The following is a 21,940-nucleotide window of genomic DNA, read 5'->3' on the forward strand; positions in this document are numbered from 1 at the left end:
GGCTGTGTGTAGACCAGGGCTTAGGTGCCACAGGACTCTTTGCTGCTTTTACAGATCCAGACTAACACGGCTCCCGCTCTGATACTTGACTTCACATTCCCTACACCCACGTGAGCTGAGGGATGACATTAACGTAAAGGTGACTTAATTTGGTGGGTGAAAATATGAAAGTCACAATTTTTTATAACAATCTTTGATTGTTATCAAGAATTTCCCATAATACCTTTGTCTTTTTCAAACACCAACCTGACAAACCCACACTATCCCATAACTGCTTCACTGCTGGAAAGAGGGATGGGAGGGAATTATTTGGGTTTTCCTTTCCAATTTGCTGATGGCTGTTTTTTCTCCTTTTATTAAGTAGACTGCTTATGCCACCTGATTGGGACAGCTCTGTGGCCCCAGTTCTCCGGTCAGGCTGGGCTGCAATCAGTGCAGAGTCTGGTGGGATGTAGGGGAAATGTAACATCAAGGTGACTTTGTGCCGATCAACAGTCTAACCCCAGCAAAACAGAACAGTCTTAGGGTTGCTAAAACTTGCACCTTCTGGTAGCGACAGTTCCACTAGCTGGGAATTGCCAGAACGCTGGGCAAACCCCATTCCACCGAACACGCATCCAACACTAGAGGGCTAAGTGGGTGAGGGTAGGTATAACTGATGTAGCTGGTTGTACGCACCTGGGGATGGGGACCTTCCCATGCTGGGGGGATCCTCCTCTATGACTACATACTTAAATGACTGGTTTTAATACATTTACTATCCTCTCATTTTAAAACCCGAGAAGCTTAAGTAGGCTGAATCTGAATCAGCCCTGTTCTCCCACCCCCGTATGATTTTGTCACTAGCCTTTCATTGATAAGATCTGGTCTATGCATCATACTTCTTCCGTAACACCTCACCCACCACCTACGGTAGTTCCATCATAATTAGAGACGTGCAAAGCGAGGGCTGGTTTTGTAAATCCTTGTCAGTCAGGTTTGGGTTTTGCAAAACAAAACTCACCAAATTCAGGGGTGGTTCTGGTCTGCAGTTTGGATTTATATCCAATAGTTCTATAGAGTGACTGCATTTTATTGGCACCTACCTTCCATTGCTGGGATTTGTCATTCACAAATAGTAATGGGTGAATCTCAAATTGTTCAGTCTATCATCCTAGCAAAGTCAACAAAGGCAGGTTAAAGAAATACCAGAGATGCTGCCCTTTTCTGTTCCATCTAAGAATGACAAAAACATACCTGCAAGAACTACTGTTAGGACAACTGACCAGACTGGGAAAGATGGACATACAGTTTTTTTCAGCAGATATGCATTTTTTTAAGTTGATGATGCTCCTTTAAGCTACTGTACATATGTGAACAGAAAAACAGGAATAGAAAACACTACCTCAGTACAACTAGCTGAGTTATAATTGCTGCTGGAACCATAATGAGGCCATTTTATGGTTGGTTTTTAATTATGACAGGTCAGCTCACCTTTCTGGCACACTGCTTTCATTATCCCTCCATTTGTTCACCTGTCTCCACCAGAGCAAACAAACGCTTCTTGTCTTCACCTTCAGTTCCCTTCATCATTTAGCTCTGCCTCACCTACCAGACCTACTCTTCTGTCACGACACCAACTCCGCCTCTGCTCTGCTGGTGACACGAGCCATTATCATGCATAGGTCCACTTGATCCTTCGGCATTGTCACACTTTATCCTATGCTCCCTAACCCTATTCCTGGGGAAAACACTGTCAAAACCCATAAAAATACCTCCCTTCCTCCATCAAATTACTGCTTAAGACGCTTAAGACTTATCTCTGCCATGGTGCCTACAGAACTCTACCACACTAGTGGCTAGGCAGATAGCAAGTTGAGAATACTAGTTTTTTATGCAAAGTTGCTTCATATCTTATCCTACCATCCCCCTCCCCCACACTCTTTTGTCTGTTCCCTATTGCTTTTGATATCATCATAAGAATATGATATGTCTGGAGTAGGGTTGCCAACTTTCTAATTGCACAAAACCGAAAACCTTTGCCCTGACCCTTCCCCGAGGCCACACACCCCTTTTCCGCTCCTTCCCCAAGGCCACTACATTCCCCCTCCCTCAGTGACATGCTGTCCCCCACTCTCACTTACTTTCAATGGGCTGGGAGGGGGTGAGGGCTCTAACTTGGGATGCAGGCTCCGGGGTGGGGCTAGAATGAGGAGTTCAAGGTGTGGGAAGGGGCTCTGAACTGGGGCAGCAGGTTGGCGTGTGGGAGGGGGTGAGGGCTCGGGTTGGGAGTATGGGCTCTGGAGTGGGGCTGGGGATGAGGGGTTCAGGGTGTGGGAGGGGGCTGTGGGTTGAGGAAGGGGATTGGAGTGCCAAGGGGAGTGTGAAGCTGGTGCTCGGGGCAGGAGCTGGAGCTGCTGGCCACTTCCGGGGAACAGTGCAGCGCCGGGATAGGTAGGAACTAGCCTGCCTTAGCTCTGCAGCACCACCAACCAGACTTTTAACAGCTGGTCGGTGGAGCTGACTGGAGCCATCAGGGTCCCTTTTCGACTGGGTCACCCTAGGTCTGGAGCAGAAACATTCATTTTTATTTGTTTGTACAGCACTTAGCACAGTTGGGCCCTGATATTGGATTGGGAGCTCTACAGGCACTACCCTTATACAAATACAAAATAATAATAAAGGCTGTTTTCCTGCTACGAGACCTTTCACACCTAATTGAGATGAATGGATTGTGAAGGGGTGAGTTCTCTGCTATTCAGTTAACTATTAGTGGCAGAAGAGGTTTTTGCTGCTTCACAGCTTTCAAAATGGAAAAAGACGCAGGATAAACATTTTTCTTCATCCCTCTCTACCAAAGCATGGTTAGGATTACCCCCGCTTGTTTTTTTATAGTGGGAAAAGTTGGGGAGGGTGTTGTCCATTTGTTTCCTGTTTTACCAAAACTCAAAAATAAGGACAATTTTCTTTCTGAAGGTGATTTTTTTTTAAAAAGACAGCATGGAAAATATAAAGTCTAAGAGGTAAATATTTCAGAAAGTTATTAGAATGTGAAATAGGACGCTGTCAAGAAAAGTGTTGTGCTACTTTAACAATAGATGTCGGTCACCTCTTTGGCCGAATAATAATTCATCTGCATCCTTCTGTTTTACATTTTGTCTCAGGTGTGCAAGATATAAATAGAAAATCTTTCTCAGATCTGAAGCATCCATGTAAATTAACTGCATATTTCCAGATCTTTCTTGCTTTTTATCCTTCCTTCCTTTTGAATTGTATACATTTTATATTGTAATGAGATGTTAAAATGCCTTGTAATTCTTAATCCAGGTAACCTTGACAAACACATAGAACTAGAGAACCTGGTGGCCCGGTTTCTTGATGTGGAAGCGGCTATGGTGTTTGGCATGGGCTTTGCTACTAACTCTATGAATATTCCATCACTGGTTGGGAAGGTGAGTATGACTATTGCCTGCTAATTGTTTTGCCTACAGTTACACTATTTCAAACGCGCAATAAATGGTGAGGCTTGGTCTGAACACAAGATTAGATACCAGGAACTTCTGAGTTCTGACACTAATGCTCTTCTTCACCACGGGTTCACCATTTCATCACGCTCTCTGTCAGTCACTCCTGGGCGTTGCTAAGACACTTACCACCCTTGTATTTAAGTATCAGTGTAAGTACTTAGCCTCTTTCCCTCCGTTTACCCTTCTCTAAAATGTGAATAGTTTTTGCCTCCCATCTCAGAGAGCTGTTGTAAATATTAAATAGTGGAATGGATTCTCCTCCTGCTTACTTAGGTGTAAATCCATTGATGTTGGTGGAGCCACACCAGCATAAAACTGATATGAGAAGAGAATTGGGCTAGGTTTTGAGAAATGAGAAATGTTTTGTGAGAGGCTGAATATTGATATTACATAAATCTGAGACCAACATTGCAAGAAAGCTGTCAATAAACACACGCACAAAGTTTAGACTATCTTACAGAAGGTTAGTCCAGTAATGGCTTGATGAACCACAGTATGTTTGGGCTTTTAGTTGGGGAAATTTGTAACCTCACTTGAGTTAGACATGATTGTGAAACAACAGATTGCATCCTTCTTGGAGCTGATTATTGATATCCCAGAGTGTAGTGTATGTTTGAACATTAATACTAAGAGCCTTGTGAAGCATAAGGTTGAAAGTAAAGTGCCTGGAGCACCTGAGAAGGGAGAGAACTATGTCCTAGGATAAAATAACAGTCATATTTGTGAAAAATATATTTTACTGAAATTGATATCATTTAAAAAAAAACTTTCTCCAATAGTCTAGTGGAGGGAAATTTGGGGTACAGTGCAGGGACACAATGATGGGAAAATGATGTTCCTTATTTGTAGAATCTGAGCTTCCGGTTGCAGTTTTGGGATACTCAGAGGTACAGTATGGGAAGGAAGGAGCAGAATCTCCAGTAGTCTTCTTCAAGTACGTGTTAGAGTGGATCCCACTGTGTGTGCACATGCATCCCATGTGCATGAGCTTGGAATCTTTTGCCAGACCACTTGTTACGGATGCATCTGGCATAGATTGGAACAAAATGAGACCCACCATCAACTCAGTATTTCTCCAGTGTGGCACTCCACTGAGAGATTTGTTCGCCACCCAAGACATTGCAAAGTGCCTGAACTTCTATTCCAGGACCTTTACCAGATGTCTCCCTTCTACAATGAAACCAAGGTCGCTTTTACACCTTCTCAACAATCCCAGAGTGATCGTCAAAGTAAGCTGGGACCAGATGAGTCTCATCATTTTAGCCCCTACTGGCCAAATGCAGTTCTGACTGCTACATAGAGAAACCCATTCACTTGGAGGCCAGATCAGATGTTGCTGGACTTGGCTACCAGATCAGATATGAAATTTGTGAGAGCTGTACTCCAATCTCTATTCAAGTGATGCAGCTAATGCTTCTCATGCCCTCCTTTTGGTAGAAGAAATTGCTTGCCTTCTGCTACAGTGGGATCCACACATACTCGAAGAAGAAAGAATGGTTACTTACCCTATGTTAAATGTGGTTTTTCGAGCTGTTGTAGTCCATGTGGATCTCATGACCTGCCCTCCACCCCTTTCGGCGTCCTCAGCTGACATGGACTTTGAATTGAGAGGGAACTGAGGGCCAGTGTCTGCGCCACTCCACCCTTTATGCTTTTGCACAGAACGATGAGGGGGCTGAATGCACGGCCCTGCTGGTCCCTGCCAAGCCAAAGATTCAGAGCTCGTGTGCATGGGGAGTGAGATCCATACTGACTACAACATCTTGAAGAACCACTGTTACAGCAGGGTAAGTGACTGTTCTTGATGTTGAATTATTGCCCTATATTATGGAGACTTCTCATTTAATTTATCTCCATAATTTAATGTAGTAGCTTCATCCTGACCTCCAAATACATATGCACAATTCCTATTAATTTCAGCGTGAGTTCCGCATACATAGCTCAAGGTAGATTTCAGACCATCCATGTGTGAAATATTTCTCCGCCTCTATTTAGTTAACCTGTATTTGCAAAATAAATATTTGCAAAATGATGCATTGCATTGTGCTCAGGTAACAAAAGACCACAGAATAATGCTTAGGATTAAAGCAGGGGCAAGATAAGGCTCCAGTTTGAATCTGGCTTTTGCTAATATAACAGATGATGCAATGTTAGTTTTTCATGCATTTCATTGAGAATTTTTAAAAGGAAAATGAGTTTTTAACTACTGGAATTAGTGACTGTAAAAGTTACTAAAGATGAAGTGTGTGTGAGTGAAAGAGACAGACAGATCTTCCCCCCATGCCCAAGCACCACTCCGATACAGTACAGGTGTCATGCAACAAGCCAGTTACAGCTCCTGATTCTGTAAGACCAGTATGATAGCTCCAGCTCCAGAATGTTACTTACTTACCTTACTGACATATGGTCCTTATGGGATCTTACAGCAGAGGAGGATCAATGGAGCTGCACTCTGCCCACAGCTTACTGAGGAAAGGAAGCAGTAAACGCAGGTGCCAGGTTCACTGGGTTTAAAGCAGCAAGGAGCTCCCCTCCACCAGGGTAATTCACCACTGGCTACTTATAGACAGTATCTGGCCTCCTTTCACCTCCTTGAAATATTCAGGAATCTGTCCCCAAGATTTATATTAGTCCCTGAAGCAGAATATTGGGTCCAAATACTCCCAGACTTAAGAAATTTTCCAAGTCACATTTAAGCATTGCAGTTTGTTTGGTCTTTTGTGATCTATACACTCGCATTAACTTGTGAATATTCTAAAGGTTTATATGTGGATACTTATTGTGATCCTTCTCCACAGGGTTGTCTCATTTTAAGTGATGAGTTGAACCACACATCTCTTGTTCTTGGTGCAAGACTTTCTGGTGCTACCATTAGAATCTTCAAACACAACAGTGAGTACTGATGCTGGAGATGTTTGGTGGCAGAGATGTTCCAACCAGACAGAACTGCTTATAGATTCATAGATTCTAGGACTGGAAGGGACCTCGAGAGGTCATCGAGTCCAGTCCCCTGCCCTCATGGCAGGACCAAATACTGTCTAGACCATCCCTGATAGACATTTATCTAACCTACTCTTAAATACCTCCAGAGATGGAGATTCCACAACCTCCTTAGGCAATTTATTCCAGTGTTTAACCACCCTGACAGTTAGGAAGTTTTTCCTAATGTCCAACCTAAACCTCCCTTGCTGCAGTTTAGGCCCATTGCTTCTTGTTCTATCCTTAGAGGCTAAGGTGAACAAGTTTTCTCCCTCCTCCTGATAACACCCTTTTAGATACCTGAAAACTGCCATCATGTCCCCTCTCAGTCTTCTCTTTTCCAGACTAAACAAACCCAATTCTTTCAGCCTTCCTTTGTAGGTCACGTTCTCAAGACCTTTAATCATTCTTGTTGCTCTTCTCTGGACCCTCTCCAATTTCTCCACATCTTTCTTGAAATGTGGTACTCAGAACTGGACACAATACTCCAGTTGAGGCCTAACCAGCGCAGAGTAGAGCGGAAGAATGACTTCTTGTGCCTTGCTCACAACACACCTCTTAATGCATCCCAGAATCACATTTGCTTTTTTTGCAACAGCATCACACTGTTGACTCATATTTAGCTTGTGGTCCACTATAACCCCTATATCCCTTTCTGCCGTACTCCTTCCTAGACAGTCTCTTTCCATTCTGTATGTGTGGACGTGATTTTTCCTTTTACAAGTTTTGCCATCACCTATCTGAGAATATTTTATAAGGGGCAGAGGATTAGCCTCTCAAAGCTATATATGATTTCTGGTTTTGGAGAGAGAAAAATGAAATGCATACAATGACAGTTTACAGTTGACAAGAGACAATGACCATGACCAGTGCCCTGGTTAGCCATGCTGGAGCTTAATTTTCAAAAATATTTCTCACCATAACCACCCTTTTGTCTTGGCATGTTGCTGAGATTCTGTACGGTGCTAGAAAGATTTATTTACAATTGCAACAGAAAATCAGTACAAAAGACTAAGGTGTTTCAGAAGCGCTCAGCGCTGGCCTAACTCTGTTACCACTGAAGTCAGTGAGAGCAGAGTTAAGCTAATGCAGAGTACTTTTGAAAACCCCACCTTAAATTTCTGGCAGGTTTTTTCAAGTATTCAGAAAGCTGGGATATAAGCATCTGCCCACATACTGACTTCACCAAAATAGGATTTTAGGACAAGACTGATACTAATGCTATATTATAACTCTGTTGTTGCATAGCGGTCTGTACCAGCACCAGCTACTGGTATGGCTTCAGGCTAACCCCTCCCCGGTAACTTCAACACAGGCTTTCATGTGTCAAGTAACACCCCTTCTTGTGTCCTAGATTTATTAACAAAGTTCACAAGGAGACATAAGAACTCCCATCCAACATCCTAGCTGGCTCACAGTCCTTGGTGTAGGGTTCTTAGGCCTGTGCCTTCCCTGCTGAGATTTCGCTCTAGCAAACTTGCCCGCCACACTCTAGCTTCCCTAGCTAGCTTCTGCTCCCTGTAGGCGTGCCTCCCCAGGCCTTCTGCATAGGAGCTAGGGAGAGTCTTTCTGTTTGGAGCAGTTCATGCGGTCCTTCTGCTTATTTCAACCTCTCCCTGCTTTCTGTTGAGTATCAGCTCCCTGGGCTTTCTGTGTGGGTCTTTCCTTCTCTCTCTTTGGCTATCCATAGGCTTCTGTTGTATTTCTCCCCTACATGACTTTCTTGTCAGGTGACTTAGCTCATTTTCTCCACCTTGGCAGGTGAGTTAAGTGTGTCACAGATGGGGCTGGACCTATCTCCCTTTAAAGGGCCAGTCATCCTGTTATATGGTCTTTTAAAACATTGACAACATTGCCTTTTACTCAATTAATGCTGCTGACACTGTGGCATTTGTGGTACTTGCTATACTTGCAAACCCCTGTTGTAAAGATTATAGCACGGTCACTGCATATTGTCTACCTAAATACTCCCTTCAATTTCAGTTGCTATTCTCCACTGTTCTGTATCATGCCATGTACAGGTACTGTGTCATCAGTTACTACTTTACCCCATCCCAGAGGTGATTGAAGTCACTTAATTATGTATATGTTTATAAAAACGTATGATGAAAAGTGCACTATAATTATAAGATACATTATCGATATTAGCGTCATTTTAATTGGCCAAGAAGCAATTCCATAACCTCATTAAGCACCATTTATGAATAAGCCTGATTCAAAACGTTTTTACAAAAGTAACTATTTATAAATTTATGAGCTGATGTGCTTACTAACATTCAGTGATCCGACCTTAGAGATTTAGACATACTAGGCAGTATTTTTATATTTGTGTCTCTCTTGATCTCTGACCTCTTCCTTAGATTGCACTGTGCTCTGTTCAGTAACTTATCCCAGTCACACTTTTTTTGCTGCATGACATTTTGAAGGATGACCTCTAACCACCAAAACCCAAGGGCTCTCAACTCCCCCACCAACACCATCTCCACATTCAGCCCTAACAATAAATTACATTGTTATTTTTCCATCAACTAGGCAAAAGTTCATACTAATTAAATAAAAAGTTCTTTAAGCTGTCTAATCAGAGTCTTCCAAGAAGTTTTTCAGTAGGAATTTCCATTAGACAGATGTTCTTCATGCCGACTATCACTGCCATCCATGTCAAGTAATGCTGTGGTTTCACCTGTGATTATTTTGTGCTATTTCCCATAGCACTTGAAAGAAGATATCCATTCAGGGAATGTGATTCAGATCACAGTTCCTAAAAGAATGTTGAAGACGTCACATTGATTTTTGACCCATATGTTGATAAATTAATACCCTTTCCGCGCCTGATCACTTGTCAAGGAGCCATCATACACATTCTCCTCCTTTCCCCCAGTGAGCTAACATCTAATTAGCCTGCTGTTGGGGGTTTATGATAAATCAGAGCTGATATTCTCTGTGAAGAATGTGGAGCAAAACTAACAGCAATAACTAACTAGTTCCACAAACACCAAACTGCAGATGGAAAATTAGGTAATTCCCTTAAGCACCTCAGCAAACACCACTGGAAGCTCATCAGATTCTTTCTATGTAACCCATTGTTCCCTAGATTAGAGATTTGATTTGCCAAAGCCAGTCTAGTTTTATTTAAAAGCTGGCTCGTTTAACCATTTTGAGTCTTATCGCCTTAACCAGAATTACAGTAAGACAATGCTTATCATTATGAAACGGTGGGAACTTTTTGGAGCATTAGATATAGTTTCTGAGTTAACCCCATTCTGCCTGGACCTTAACATGAATTCTACCTAAAGAACCCTTTTCACTGTGAAACGGTATGAACATTTTGTAAAACTCTGTATACTCTAAGTTTCTGATCTTCAACCCCCCAACCCACCCCCGTATAGGAAGCCATATAGATAAATACTCTTGCTATAAAGCTGCTATTTTGGAGTGTTCTTATGAACAGATTTCATAAATCAAATCCAGAACCTGCCTACCAACTCACTTTCCTCATCCAATAACTACTAATGGTAGTTTTACGCGTATGGAATACTTCTTCATCCTAAAAGATCCCAAGTGGTTTCCAGAGCTGTACGTGTGACACGTTACCGAAATGCAGCACGGCTGGACAGCTAACTGGCACACATCCAGCAGGACAGACAGAATCCCCTTTGTGAAGGCCCCATCTACACTGTAAACCCATTTCGGATGCAGTTGTCTTGTAGCAAGTCGTGGTTTGCTTTGTAAATGCAACTTAAGAGAATTTTAGAAACAGCATGTCCAGGGCTTTGACATCATTTAAAAAAAGTATGTTTAGGTGCTCTTTATGTTGCAAAATGGACGGTGTCCGAGGACAGTAGCATTGTAGCTGGCTACTCCAACATCCTTACATTTGTAATGTGTATACAGGGAATGCCTTGCCCAAAAGATCCACGCTATACTAGTCTACACTAGGAATTTACATCAGTTTAGCTATGTCTCTCGGGTATAAAAAAATCCGCACCCCTGACAGATGTAGATATACTGACCTAACCCCCAGTGTAGACAGTGGTAGGTCCACAGAAGAATTCTTCAGTCTACCTAACTACCACCTCTTGGGAGGTGGATTACATACACTGATGGGAGAAGCTCTCCCTTTGGTGTAGGTAGTGTCTATACTGAACCGCTACAGCAGCACAGTTGTGGAGCTATAATATTTTAAGTATAGACAAGCCTTTAGTAATTTAATGGTTCTTCATTTAACTGCCTCAAACACTTAGTCTTTTTCAGATATTTGAACCTATTGTTCCAGTTTGTCTAGACATACCAACCCTCAGCTTCAATACTGCAAAGCACTTAAGCAGGTGCATAGCTTTAAGTATATGAATAGTCCGATTGACTTTTATGAGACTACTCATTTGTTTACAGTTATGCACATGCTTAAGTGCTTTGCTGGGTCAGGGCCTTGATGTTTGAACTGCTAAGCTCATTGGCCACACGTAAGCCAAATGTTAGACTTGTGCTTTCATTCTCACACTTAGTGGAAATAGGTCATCTGATCTACCTGTTATCCAAGTCACATTGCTGTGCTTCCCTGTGCTGTATCGGCTCTGCGGATAAAAAGAAAACTCTGCATCCGGTACATGACTCTAAAATTGTAAAGTGTTTTTGTCCTTTTTTTTACAAAAAAAAATCACTTTCCCACAACCTCAGTAGGAGGTAGGTAATACTCATTACCTGCAGGGAATGGGAACTAGTTTGTGTCATGGCTGATGAGGGGAGCAAACAGCTCTCTGAAAGGGGTCTGGTAGTTGCCCTCAGTTGGAGGATGTCACCATGTCAAGGACCTTCTGCTGGATAGCTGGAACAATACTCCATTCATGGAAGCCAGGGGTCAAAGTGTAGAATTGAATCCAGCTATGAAGTTGTGAGAGCTCTAAAGATAAGGTCAGCCAGGAAGGCAAACAGCAATGGGTTGTAATACGGCACTCTAAAAAAGTCACTTATTAAACATGAGAATGGAGTCAAATTCTCTGCTGATATAAACTGGCACCGTTCCACTGGAGCTGAGCCGGTTTACACCAGCATAGTGTTTAACCTGGTGTTACAGCATTGTAAACATAGTATGAAAAGTCAAAGACCTTTGGGCCACTGCCACAGAATACTCAACTAGTGACAAAAACATTCTTTCTGTATTGTTTGTTGCCAGAACAAAACCAAATTGGTTGGCAGCCTTGTGAATGACATTTTCAAAGCGGGCCTACACGTGAATGAGGAAGGTTGGAGAAAGTGACTGCTCCCCCCTGTCTAGTTCATTCTCCTTTTACGTGGAGCGTAACAGTCTTGATTAAACTGTTTAGATCTCATGTACTTTCACTCTGACTTCTTTGATTGTACGTGTATACAAGATACATTGGAGAGAAGGGCAAGGTGCAAAGAGTGTGTTGCTGTTATGGTTTTGTTGGCGGCTGGAAATGGTTATCAAAATGAGGGGGATACTGACACTACCCTTTCATGAATCAACAGCAAGTTTTCTGGGCCACATACTTCCTGAATTACTATAGGGAAAACATGTGCAAGGTGTGTTCCGTAACCACCCTATCCATCAAGATTAGCATTGTACAAATAGGGAAGCAAGCTAGGACGTTGATCCCCCTCCTCCCCCAGGTAAAATAGTAGAAAGCATCCAGAAGATCCTGTCTTTTGACAAATCCATGGTTTCCCTCTAATTCCACAATTAAAGAAGTATAAAAGGCTTTCAAAACTCAGATGGAACAAAGTAAAATCTAAATGTCACTGGGAGAGAGACTCCAAATCTAGCTGGATTAAAATGCTTTCTAAGACACGTGTGGACAACTTGCAAACTTTTGGCTGATGCTACGCAATCCGTTCCCCCTCAATATTATTTTTTAATTTACAGACTTATTTTCAGACAGACATACTCACAACTTGTGTCTATCCTAGACCACTGGTGGTCCCCCTGGTCCAGCCCTATAGCAGGTTTAACTGATCATAGAATCATAGAAGATTAGGGTTGGAAGAGACCTCAAGAGTTATTCAAATCCCCTGCTCAAAGCAGGACCAACACCAACTAAATCATCCCAGCCAGGGCTTTGTTAAAATCCCCAGAAACCATTGGATGGAGCCTTGTCTTTAACTGGGTTCTTACCAGTACTACTAGCCCTTATTGCCTCTCCCCCCTTATTGTCAGGCTGATGTCATGCAGCCAATTACATATTCTATTAGCCACACTTCCTTGGAGTCCTTTTACCTCACAAATGCTAATAGTAGTCGGACACCAGCCTTGAGAAAGGCTTTGCTCCCCCCTCAGCTTAAATGATTTGGTTTGTTTGGATATAGGATAAGGCAGAATGCAAAAAGAAGAACTTCCACTCACTAAATACTGTTCTGGCGGGGCTGCAAATGAGTTCTCTGAATAGCTGCTAAGCAAATCAGTTTAAACAGCAGGAGAATTTATTTACTTGATTGCCATCTGGTGGACAACTGTGCTGTCTACATTGCATTAGTCCCCACGGGGCGACAATCACAATCTCAGAACTCAGCCGGGTGAGCAATCGTTACCGCAATTTGCCTGCACCCTAAGTGGCAAATTTGGACCTCTCTCCACTGGTATGCAAGACCTTCAGAAGACTTGAAATAACCTAGTTTCGATGTAGGGAGACTGCAATCTTTCTTTGTGCCATGGAGCAGCATTGTACTGGAATCATGCTAGAAAGTATGGAATGGTCATGTTGGAGACATGGTAGTGAAATGGCCAGTGCCCAGAGACAGAGCCACAAATCGAGAAAGGGAAACATCAGGTTTTTTCTTCCTTGAATATTAAAAGCTTCTTGATCATAGATTATTAGGGACCTCAGGAGATCATCTAGTCCAACCCCCTGCTCAAAGCAGGACCAATTCCCAAATCTCTAAATGGCTCCCTCAAGGATTGAACTCACAACCCTGGGTTTAGCAGGCCAATGCTCAAACCACTGTGTTCTGGCTATACAGATGCCCTGGGCTTTGCAGATGGGACAACATATTGGTTCAAAGTGGTAGGACAGGAATCTTCCTGAGAAACTAACATCAGGTTGCACCAGCAGCAGTTACTCTCATTGTTGGAGTATTATTTTATTGTCCTGCCTTTTCTAACCACCACTGACTAATGAAAGGTGTTGTTTTTAAGTGAAGCAATTAATCTTCTTTGGGGCTTGCAGAAGCGAAGGCTGGAGGGCTGAATACTTTAAATCCCAATTTTGAATAATCTTTTCCGAGATCCATCTGACTCCTGCTCCTCTCCTAACACTGTGTCAATTTGTTTCATTAATCTCTTGCTCTTTCTGTTGAAGAACCTTGTATTATCTCTAACCTCTATTTAGAGGGCAGCAAATACAGCCAGTGATTGGCTGCATTGAGGGGACCCACGGAGATCTTTTGTAGTGGCAAAAGAGGGTACTAATGGTACAGCTACATTCAGAATGTAATTTGGTATTCTCCAACTTCTCTTGAATAGCCAAATAAAAAAAGTTGCAGTTTATAATAAGTATATCATACCTTATAAATTGACAAACCACTCAGCTCAGTATACATAAGAGTTCATGAGGAAGAACCTACTTTTTGCTAAGGGCTAAAGCGGGATATAGTTAGTGATGCTGGATAATACCTTGTGCTATCAAGTCAACGGGACTATTCATGTAGTAAGTTACTGAGTAAGGTCCACAGTCTAACCCCGTGTAAGGACAAGGTGCACAAACACGGTTCATTTACTCTGCATAGTTTCAAATATGTTGGTATTGACTGAAGTGCATCTTCATAAAGTGGAAGGGTTGCATTTTCTTAGAAATATAAAGATCAAGATTAGATGTCGTAATGCTAAAAGAATAACAGTGCATTCAAGTTTTATTGCAGAAAATGTGGAATTTAGTTCATACAAAACATGCCAGCGGTGTTTGTAAGGTATCATTGTCTTCTCCTAGCCACCGACCTGCAAACACAGACACACAGGACTGTTTTCATGGGTATAAAACTATCAAATCACTTTAATGGAGAGCACAGGGCCCTAATGCTCTAGTGCCAACCACTGCTCCTACAGTGGTCACTGAATTCTAAGGCACTGCAAATTGCATGGTGCTCCTGGGCTTCAAGCACTCCAGAATGCTTGGTCAACGTGAGACAGAGCATTGAGCCTGAGTTGCAGAATTGAGATCTAGCTCTGTGTTTCAAACACCCACATTCAAAGGTATTCAGATCTAACATTCTGGTTGACCCCTTTCTTAGTGGTAAAGGCCACCTATGAAATGCAGATCAGATCCCCGTTCACAATCTGAAATCGAATTTCCCACCCAAACTTGAAGGTGATCTGATCCAGGAATATGGACCCACATCTAAACCACAGTAGAGTGGTAGAGAAAAGGGTTCAGCCAAATGAAGTAGACACAGACCCATTCCTCATGTATCCACCACCAACTCGATCCTAGTTCTGGCAGCAGTCAGGAAATTGGGACTGCACATTTCCAAATGCCATGCAGGGTACTGTCTTTAGGCATTTTGGAATGTGTACTTCCAGGTTCGCTCAAATTGCAGGAAGTAATCAGCTTCAAAGAGGTTTCATCCAAACCCAAATATTGGTCAGTTTTCAGTCAATTATCAGTTAGGAGCCAAATTTTGGTACTGCCCTAATCTTTGTACAGTCTTTTCTTTTTCTTTTCTACTTACCATTCCATTAAAAAATGTATCTAATTGGCTTCATATTGTCTATAACCAATGCCTGAGGGAGCAACAAAGTTTCTAACACTACTTCAGGCTTCTTTCAAAGGAAAGCCTCATCAATGCCAAACATTGTCTTTTTGGCTAAGAAGCAGAGTCCCTTGGGTATTTGTACCCATTTGCATATTTTCTCTCTCTCATTAGTCTTTTCCCACTCCCCATCTTTCTTGTAAAGGACAAGATTCCTCTTCATGCATCAAGATCCAAGCATTTGTTGAAATTATGCATGGAACTGACCCAAAGCCGCTTAACTGAAGTAGGCTTAATGAGTCTCTATTCTGCTAAATGAATTTCAAATGAAATAAACATACAGTTCTGTGGCATTTGCCTGTGTTGATCATAATGGAATATCTGTTCAGCGATTGTTTTGTTACCAGTCTGTTTTTAATGACAGTGTTAAACACGGCAGGTTATGACCACAATACTATTTACTCTTCTAAAATTTATTTCTCGTCACGATCCTGTAGCCTGAATTATTGTATACAACACTCTTAGTGTCTTAAGACTTTTGTGTCTTAAAATTATGTAATTGATTCAATTCTCCTCAGATTTGGAGCCTAAGGCTATGACTTCACTACCGCTTATGTCGGCAAAATTTATGTCACCCGAGTGTGACTATTCCATCCCCCTGACATAAGTGATGCTGGCATAAGTGCTAGTGTGCACAGCGCTAAGTCAGCGGGAGAGCATCTCCTGCCAACATAGCTTCTGCCGCTCCCAGGGGTGGGTTTTTATGCTGACGGGAGAGCTCTTTTTCATCAGCATAGAGCGTCAGTCAGCTGCAGCACTGTAAGTGTAGACGTGCCCTTAGTGAAAGGGGAAGGTGCTGATGGAGGAAAGCAAAATGCATACAAATTATAATCTGTCTACTTAATCTCCTCTTTTGTCCTGAATTGTAATAATCAGAAAACTATAAAACTAGATCTTCAGTTTGTGTCCATCAATGTCCTCCATAGAAGTCAAGGAAGCTAAGGTGATTTATACTAATTAAGGATCTGGACCATTGATTTTATTACAACAAGCTTGCACTTGTAGGGGGAAATTTTCATGTGTCATTGACTTTCAGTAGGGCTTGGGTTCTTAAATCCCTTAGACTCGTTTGAAAATCTCCCCCTGTGAAGCTCACGATGCTGTGTATTTCCGCAGTGCAACTAAAGAATTATAGACAGTTAAAATCAGGAGCTGACAAAAGTGTTCAGTTTTATTTTTAAATAGAGAAGCTGAGAGTTTCTAATGGTTAAAAGAAAAGTTTTTCCCTGGTGAGGTGCATAGTTGCAGAAAGCTCTTCTGGTCATATTATCGCAAGATTAAAATCAGGCAAATTAAATCCAATATTAGGCCTGTAGCCTTTGTGCAACAGAAGTGTGCATTTAGGAGACATTTCTCTAACTGTCGATTTCTTATTTAAAAAAAAAATAGTGGCCAGAAAGAACTTAAAACTTCCTTTTAACGCCCCTTATGTTAATACTTTGTTTTCTTCCTTTCTTTTATTTTTAAATAAAGACGTGCAGAGCCTAGAGAAATTACTGAGGGATGCAATAGCATATGGGCAGCCTCGAAGTCGCAGAGCATGGAAAAAAATTCTCATCTTAGTAGAGGGCATTTACAGGTATGTCGGCATTTACAAATGTGTGAGTACTTTGTATTATAAAGGAATTTAATAGGCGTAACACTGAGATTGCCTGAGAAATTCAGTGTATTTTTTTTAATTGCTTCACAGCTCAAGTAGGATCTTCAGTGGCCTTGCTAAAAATTGTTGGTCTGCAATATTAACAGTAATAAGGCAGTAAAGACGGTTTCGGTGTTTTATATAAAAATCCTGAAGGTCAGTCTAAGCCCTAGTGTAAATAGAAGCAACTCCAGTATGGTCCCTGTGTGTAATTTTGAATATTGGTTTGCAAAGCACTTTCCTTTGGGATGGGGTATGTTATATAAATGCAAAGGGCAGATCTTCAGCTGGTGTAATTGTTGTAGATTCACTTAAGTCAACGGAGCGGTGACAATTTACAGCAGCTGACAATCTGCCTCAAGGTGATTAAACGGACCAGCTTTCTAGAGTTCTCTGTTACGCGTTGATGAATTGAAAAAGGGTACAGGTACTGGCACTGTATACATTTTGCATGCCCGTTTTATACCCAAACAGTTGAGTATAAACATTTAGGACCAAATTCAGCCTTAGTGAATCTAGCACATCTCCAGTAATCAATGTCCAATGGAGTTGCACTCAGGTTGTGGGTATAAAATTAGGATTTAAAGTATTATACAGTAGTGGTACCCATATCCCAATATCAGATGGCAATGCATAATCGAGTCAACTTTGGAAGTCTGTCTAGTATGATGCATACTAATAACACCTTGCAATTGTATAGCAGAGTTTTTTATATAGCATCCTTTCAGCCCAAAGGATGCCAAAGTGATTTACAAACCAATATTGAAAGTTACAAGGATCACATTATCCATCACTGAAATACAGTCATGTTGAATGGCAGCAATTTATGGTTTTTGACTTATTAATGCTAGTCATCCTGAGCAAGATTTTTTTTTCTTTAGGATTAGAGCTAGGCAAAAAAATTTGGCCGATAAATTTTTCACCGAAAAATGCAGATTCAGGTTGACCGCAACATTTCACAAATTTGTGTCAATTTTGGCAAATTGTTTCAGTGGGAAAAAAAAGAGGAAAAAATTTAAAAATATTAAAATGGTTTATTATGCCATTTCTGAAATGAAATGTTTTGCTTTTTCTGGCTAGATTTACAAGGGAGTTGATTTGTGTTTATTTTTTAGAAAAGAAAAACAGTTAAAATGCCAAAACACCTTGAAACACATTTTTTGACCTTTTGTTTTGCCAGAACTTCTGAAAAAAATCAGTTTCAAGTTGACCCAAAAGATTTTTTTTTATTTTTCAGATCACAAGCAAACCAAAAAAAAAAAAATCAGTTACTTGCACAGTTCTAATAATGATGCCTTTTCTTTTTTCATGTCGTCATAACTTCATAGTCGTCAGCATGTTCTTTTTGCATAACTTGTGCCAGCTGCTGCAGAGAACAAGTCAGCCCTCATCTAAACACTAGTCACTCAGGACTGAACAGTTTAACAGCAGACCAGCTGATCCAAAGCAGGCTGAATATCTCCCTTTAACCAGAATAAACAGAACAAAGCTGCAAATAAACATAGCTCTGTACAGCTGAAAGAAAGTTACGTTTTAAGGACTTTGATCATGCAGAAATTAAGTGGACCACCAACATTTTAATGACAAATACTCCTGCCAGTCGCATGGCCTACAGAAAACCCTTTAGTTGCTGTACTTTGTTCAGTTTTTAAATCCTTTACTCTGCATGTGCACCAACAAGGGAAAGTGAAGGTACCTTTGTGCAGGGGCGGCTCTAGGAATTTGGCCGCCCAAGCATGGCGGCACGCCGCAGGGGGCGCGCTGCCGGTCGCCGGTCCCGCGGCTCCGGGGGAACCTCTTGCAGACGTGCCTGCGGAGGGTCCGCTGGTCCCGCGGCTCCGGTGGAGCATCCGCAGGCATGCCTGCGGGAGGTCCACCCAAGCCGTGGGACCAGCGAACACTCTGCAGTCATGTCTGCGGGAGGTCTACTGGAGCTGCGGGAGCAGCGGACCCTCCGCAGTCATGCCTGCGGAAGGTCCACTGGTCCCGCGGCTCCAGTGGACCTCCCGCAGGCATGACTGCGGAAAGTCCGCCGGAGCCGCCTGCCGCCCTGCCGGCAAAATGCCGTCCCAAGCGCACGCTTGGCGTGCTGGGGTCTGGAGCCGGCCCTGCCTTTGTGTCATGGATGCATTGGTTAAAGTGAGCAGTTGCACAGACCCATAATGTCAACTGGCTCTGGCATTTGTCACTAAATCAATCTCCAATTTAATGAGACACTGGGCAATAGTTTTCCTTAGATCTGCAGCTAGTATTCACAGAGAATTTTCTTTCTAAAGAAAGCACAATCACAGTATGTAAAACTTCAGAGAGAGAGTTTGATTCAAAAGCTCCAATTCAAAACAGCCTATAGGAGTTAGACACCCAGCAGCCACTGACTTTCAGTGGGATTTGGGCACCTATCTCCCTTAGTCTCCACTAAAAATCCTAACCTCGGTGTGGTGCCTGCTAAGTGTTTGTCAAAGAAAGTCTGCATAGGAGGACATGGAGTCAAATACTGTACCTGGGATCTCTTGTTTTTTTGTTTTAAGTGCTGGACCATTTATTTCCACTAATAGCCTTTGTGTCTGTGCAAGCAAAAAGCATACAGTAAAAGTAGTAATAATACCTAGCTTTCTTATAGCATCTCATCAGAAACTAATCCAAACATTAGCTAGTTTTAAAATCTTTATTGTATACTTGTGAGGTAGGCAAATAAGAAACCGAAGCTCATACTTCAGACGCCAAACCAGTTCTGTACTGGGTCAAGAAGGAACCCCTACAGCATTGCCACCATGATATATCATTGCATAACTGGCTAGATGCAATATTGGATGAGAGCTGACCTGTCCATGAAGGACTGGTTCTTCTTGAGTGATGGTCCCTATGTGTGTTGTACGCATGAGTATGCACGCGTACCATGTGCCTGAGTCTAGAGAACTTTAGTAAGCCGGGTCCATTGGTCCGCACATGTGTGGTGGTTCTCCACATGCTCTGAAGTAAGGATATAAAGGGCAGGGCAAACCAATAGCTCTTGAGATCCTTCTTACCACCTCATGGCCTGAATAAAAATTCTGCTTCAATCTTCCTATTTTAATATCAGTAAAACAATTTGTAAATAGTTTTAGTGATTTTTTTTTAAGTTTAGTGTAGTGTTGTTTTATAATAAGTATAGTGAGCTTAGTTCTCCATGCCCTGGGAAGCTTCTCCATGTAGAGAGGAACTATGCCAAGAGTCCCAAGAGAATGGTGTCTCCTGCCCCCGTTCCTTCTCCGTCAGCAAAAGACCACCAGCACGCCCTTTATTGCCTCACCAAAGGCATTATCTGCTGTTCCTTCCCTCTCCAAACTAGTGAAAGACAAGCGCTCCACCTGCTGAAGCACCTCATGGAGCAGGTCATGAGGCCTCATTCGGATCCAGGCTGGGGGGAGACCCCCTCAGACTGCGAGCAGCACCTCTCAAAGCATGCGTTCTGGAGTAGAGGCTAAAACTCTTAAGCATGAGAAATCCTCTCATGAGAGTAGGGGACATGACCATATAGGTGTAAGGATAGATCCTAATCCAGATCTGCCTCTAAGAAAAAGGAGCTCTACCCATCCAAGTCATGTGAGTCCTCACACATGGATCATAAGGAGTTAGTTCCACATAAACCTGACATTCAAGAAGGCAAAGGAAAAAGGATCCGACAGTACTGATTCTGGCTCCATCCCCCAGACCATAAGATCAGTACCCACCAGGCCTGTCTGAGAGCTCCACGCTGGGACCTCATTCAATGGTTCCAGCTCACTCCATGTGGCATTCTCTGAATACCCCGTTGCGGGCCCTGGATCCACCAGTCCCCTCCTCAGAGGCTCTCCAAACAGCAGGAAGAACCAAAATCTTTACCGCACAGTAGAATATTCCTACCAGGCCCAGTCCTCCTTAGAGACATCCCTATGCCTGAAAAAATCACCTTGAGAAGAAGAGGATCGCCCCCTACTGCATCCACAACTCAGAGCATCCTCCCACTGGTACAGATGGCACCACCAGTAGAGCAGGAATCTATTATTTTGTCAAACAAATCTGAGGCTCCAGACAAGTCTTTTTCTCCCACCACACCCAATGGAAACAAGCCCAGACAGAACCCACAGGAGGTTTTGGAACCATCCACTTTCTTCAGGTTATGGCTATTCAGGGGACCGTTAGTACCCTATGTCTTGGGGATCTCCCCCATCACTCAATCCTTCCTACTAGCCTAATGGGATCCGCATAACAGACGTACTGGACCAGATCCATCCAAGTTTGTGGAGGAAGAAGCTGAGCTGGATCCACTGGTTCTGCCAGTTCAGATGGGTGTGTCATTCTCTTCACCTGAGGAGGAAGTTGCTCCATCATCCCCTTCCTTGCTCAGTGACCACAAGCAGTACCAGGAGCTGTTATAGAGAGTAGCCACTGAGCTTCAGATACCTGTTGAGGAGGTCCAGGACACGCAGAATGGCCTATTGGATATCATCCAGCCCTCTGGATGGGTCACCCTAGAAAGGCCAACCTGCCAGATCCATGTGGCATACCCCTGCCTCCTGTGCCCCTACCTTGAAGAAGGTCGAAAATTGCCAGTGCCCCTATGAACCATCACACAAAAGGCAGTATGCAAAGACCCAGATACATGGCTTCTTCCACCTCTGCAATGGCTACCCCACCCCACCCACTGTCCAACGGGTTCTTTGGATGGTTGCTGAAGGAATGCATACCGACGTTGATGCCAGGCCTTATTGCCCCCCCGAAACTCTTATGTTGCCATGCCTTATGCTGCCTTACGCACTTCGTTCACAACTGGGGGGCAATAACAAGACCACGGCTACACAACTGAGTTTATTTCATCTCTCCACTACAATACTCCTCCCCTTCTCAGGAACCCACTCTCACAAGGAAGTTCTTCACCATGAGGTAAAGTCTCTCCTTCCAGAAAGAAGCCATAGAATGGGTGCCATGCTAACATCAAGGGAAGGGATTCTACTCCCATAAGTCTTGATCCCCAAGAAGTCTGGTGGTTGGAGACAAATTCATGATTTACACCAACGAAATGTATTCTTCCAAAAAGTAG

The 21,940-nt window shown here is 42.7% G+C and overlaps 1 protein-coding gene across 7 annotated transcripts in view; it reads left to right on the forward strand.

The window, feature by feature from the left end:
* Positions 1–21,940, forward strand: part of SPTLC3 (serine palmitoyltransferase long chain base subunit 3) — a 138,427-nt gene that overhangs the window by 79,532 nt on the left and 36,955 nt on the right. For all 7 annotated transcript variants that reach the window (XM_039531315.1, XM_039531313.1, XM_039531314.1 and 4 more), the window contains 3 exons: positions 3,307–3,431; positions 6,305–6,398; positions 16,716–16,821. In XM_039531315.1, the coding sequence (XP_039387249.1) occupies positions 3,307–3,431; positions 6,305–6,398; positions 16,716–16,821 (325 nt within the window). The remainder of the gene's footprint in view (positions 1–3,306; positions 3,432–6,304; positions 6,399–16,715; positions 16,822–21,940) is intronic.

This window comes from Mauremys reevesii, linkage group 3 (genome assembly GCF_016161935.1).
Source record: "Mauremys reevesii isolate NIE-2019 linkage group 3, ASM1616193v1, whole genome shotgun sequence".
Classification (NCBI taxonomy): domain Eukaryota; kingdom Metazoa; phylum Chordata; order Testudines; family Geoemydidae; genus Mauremys; species Mauremys reevesii.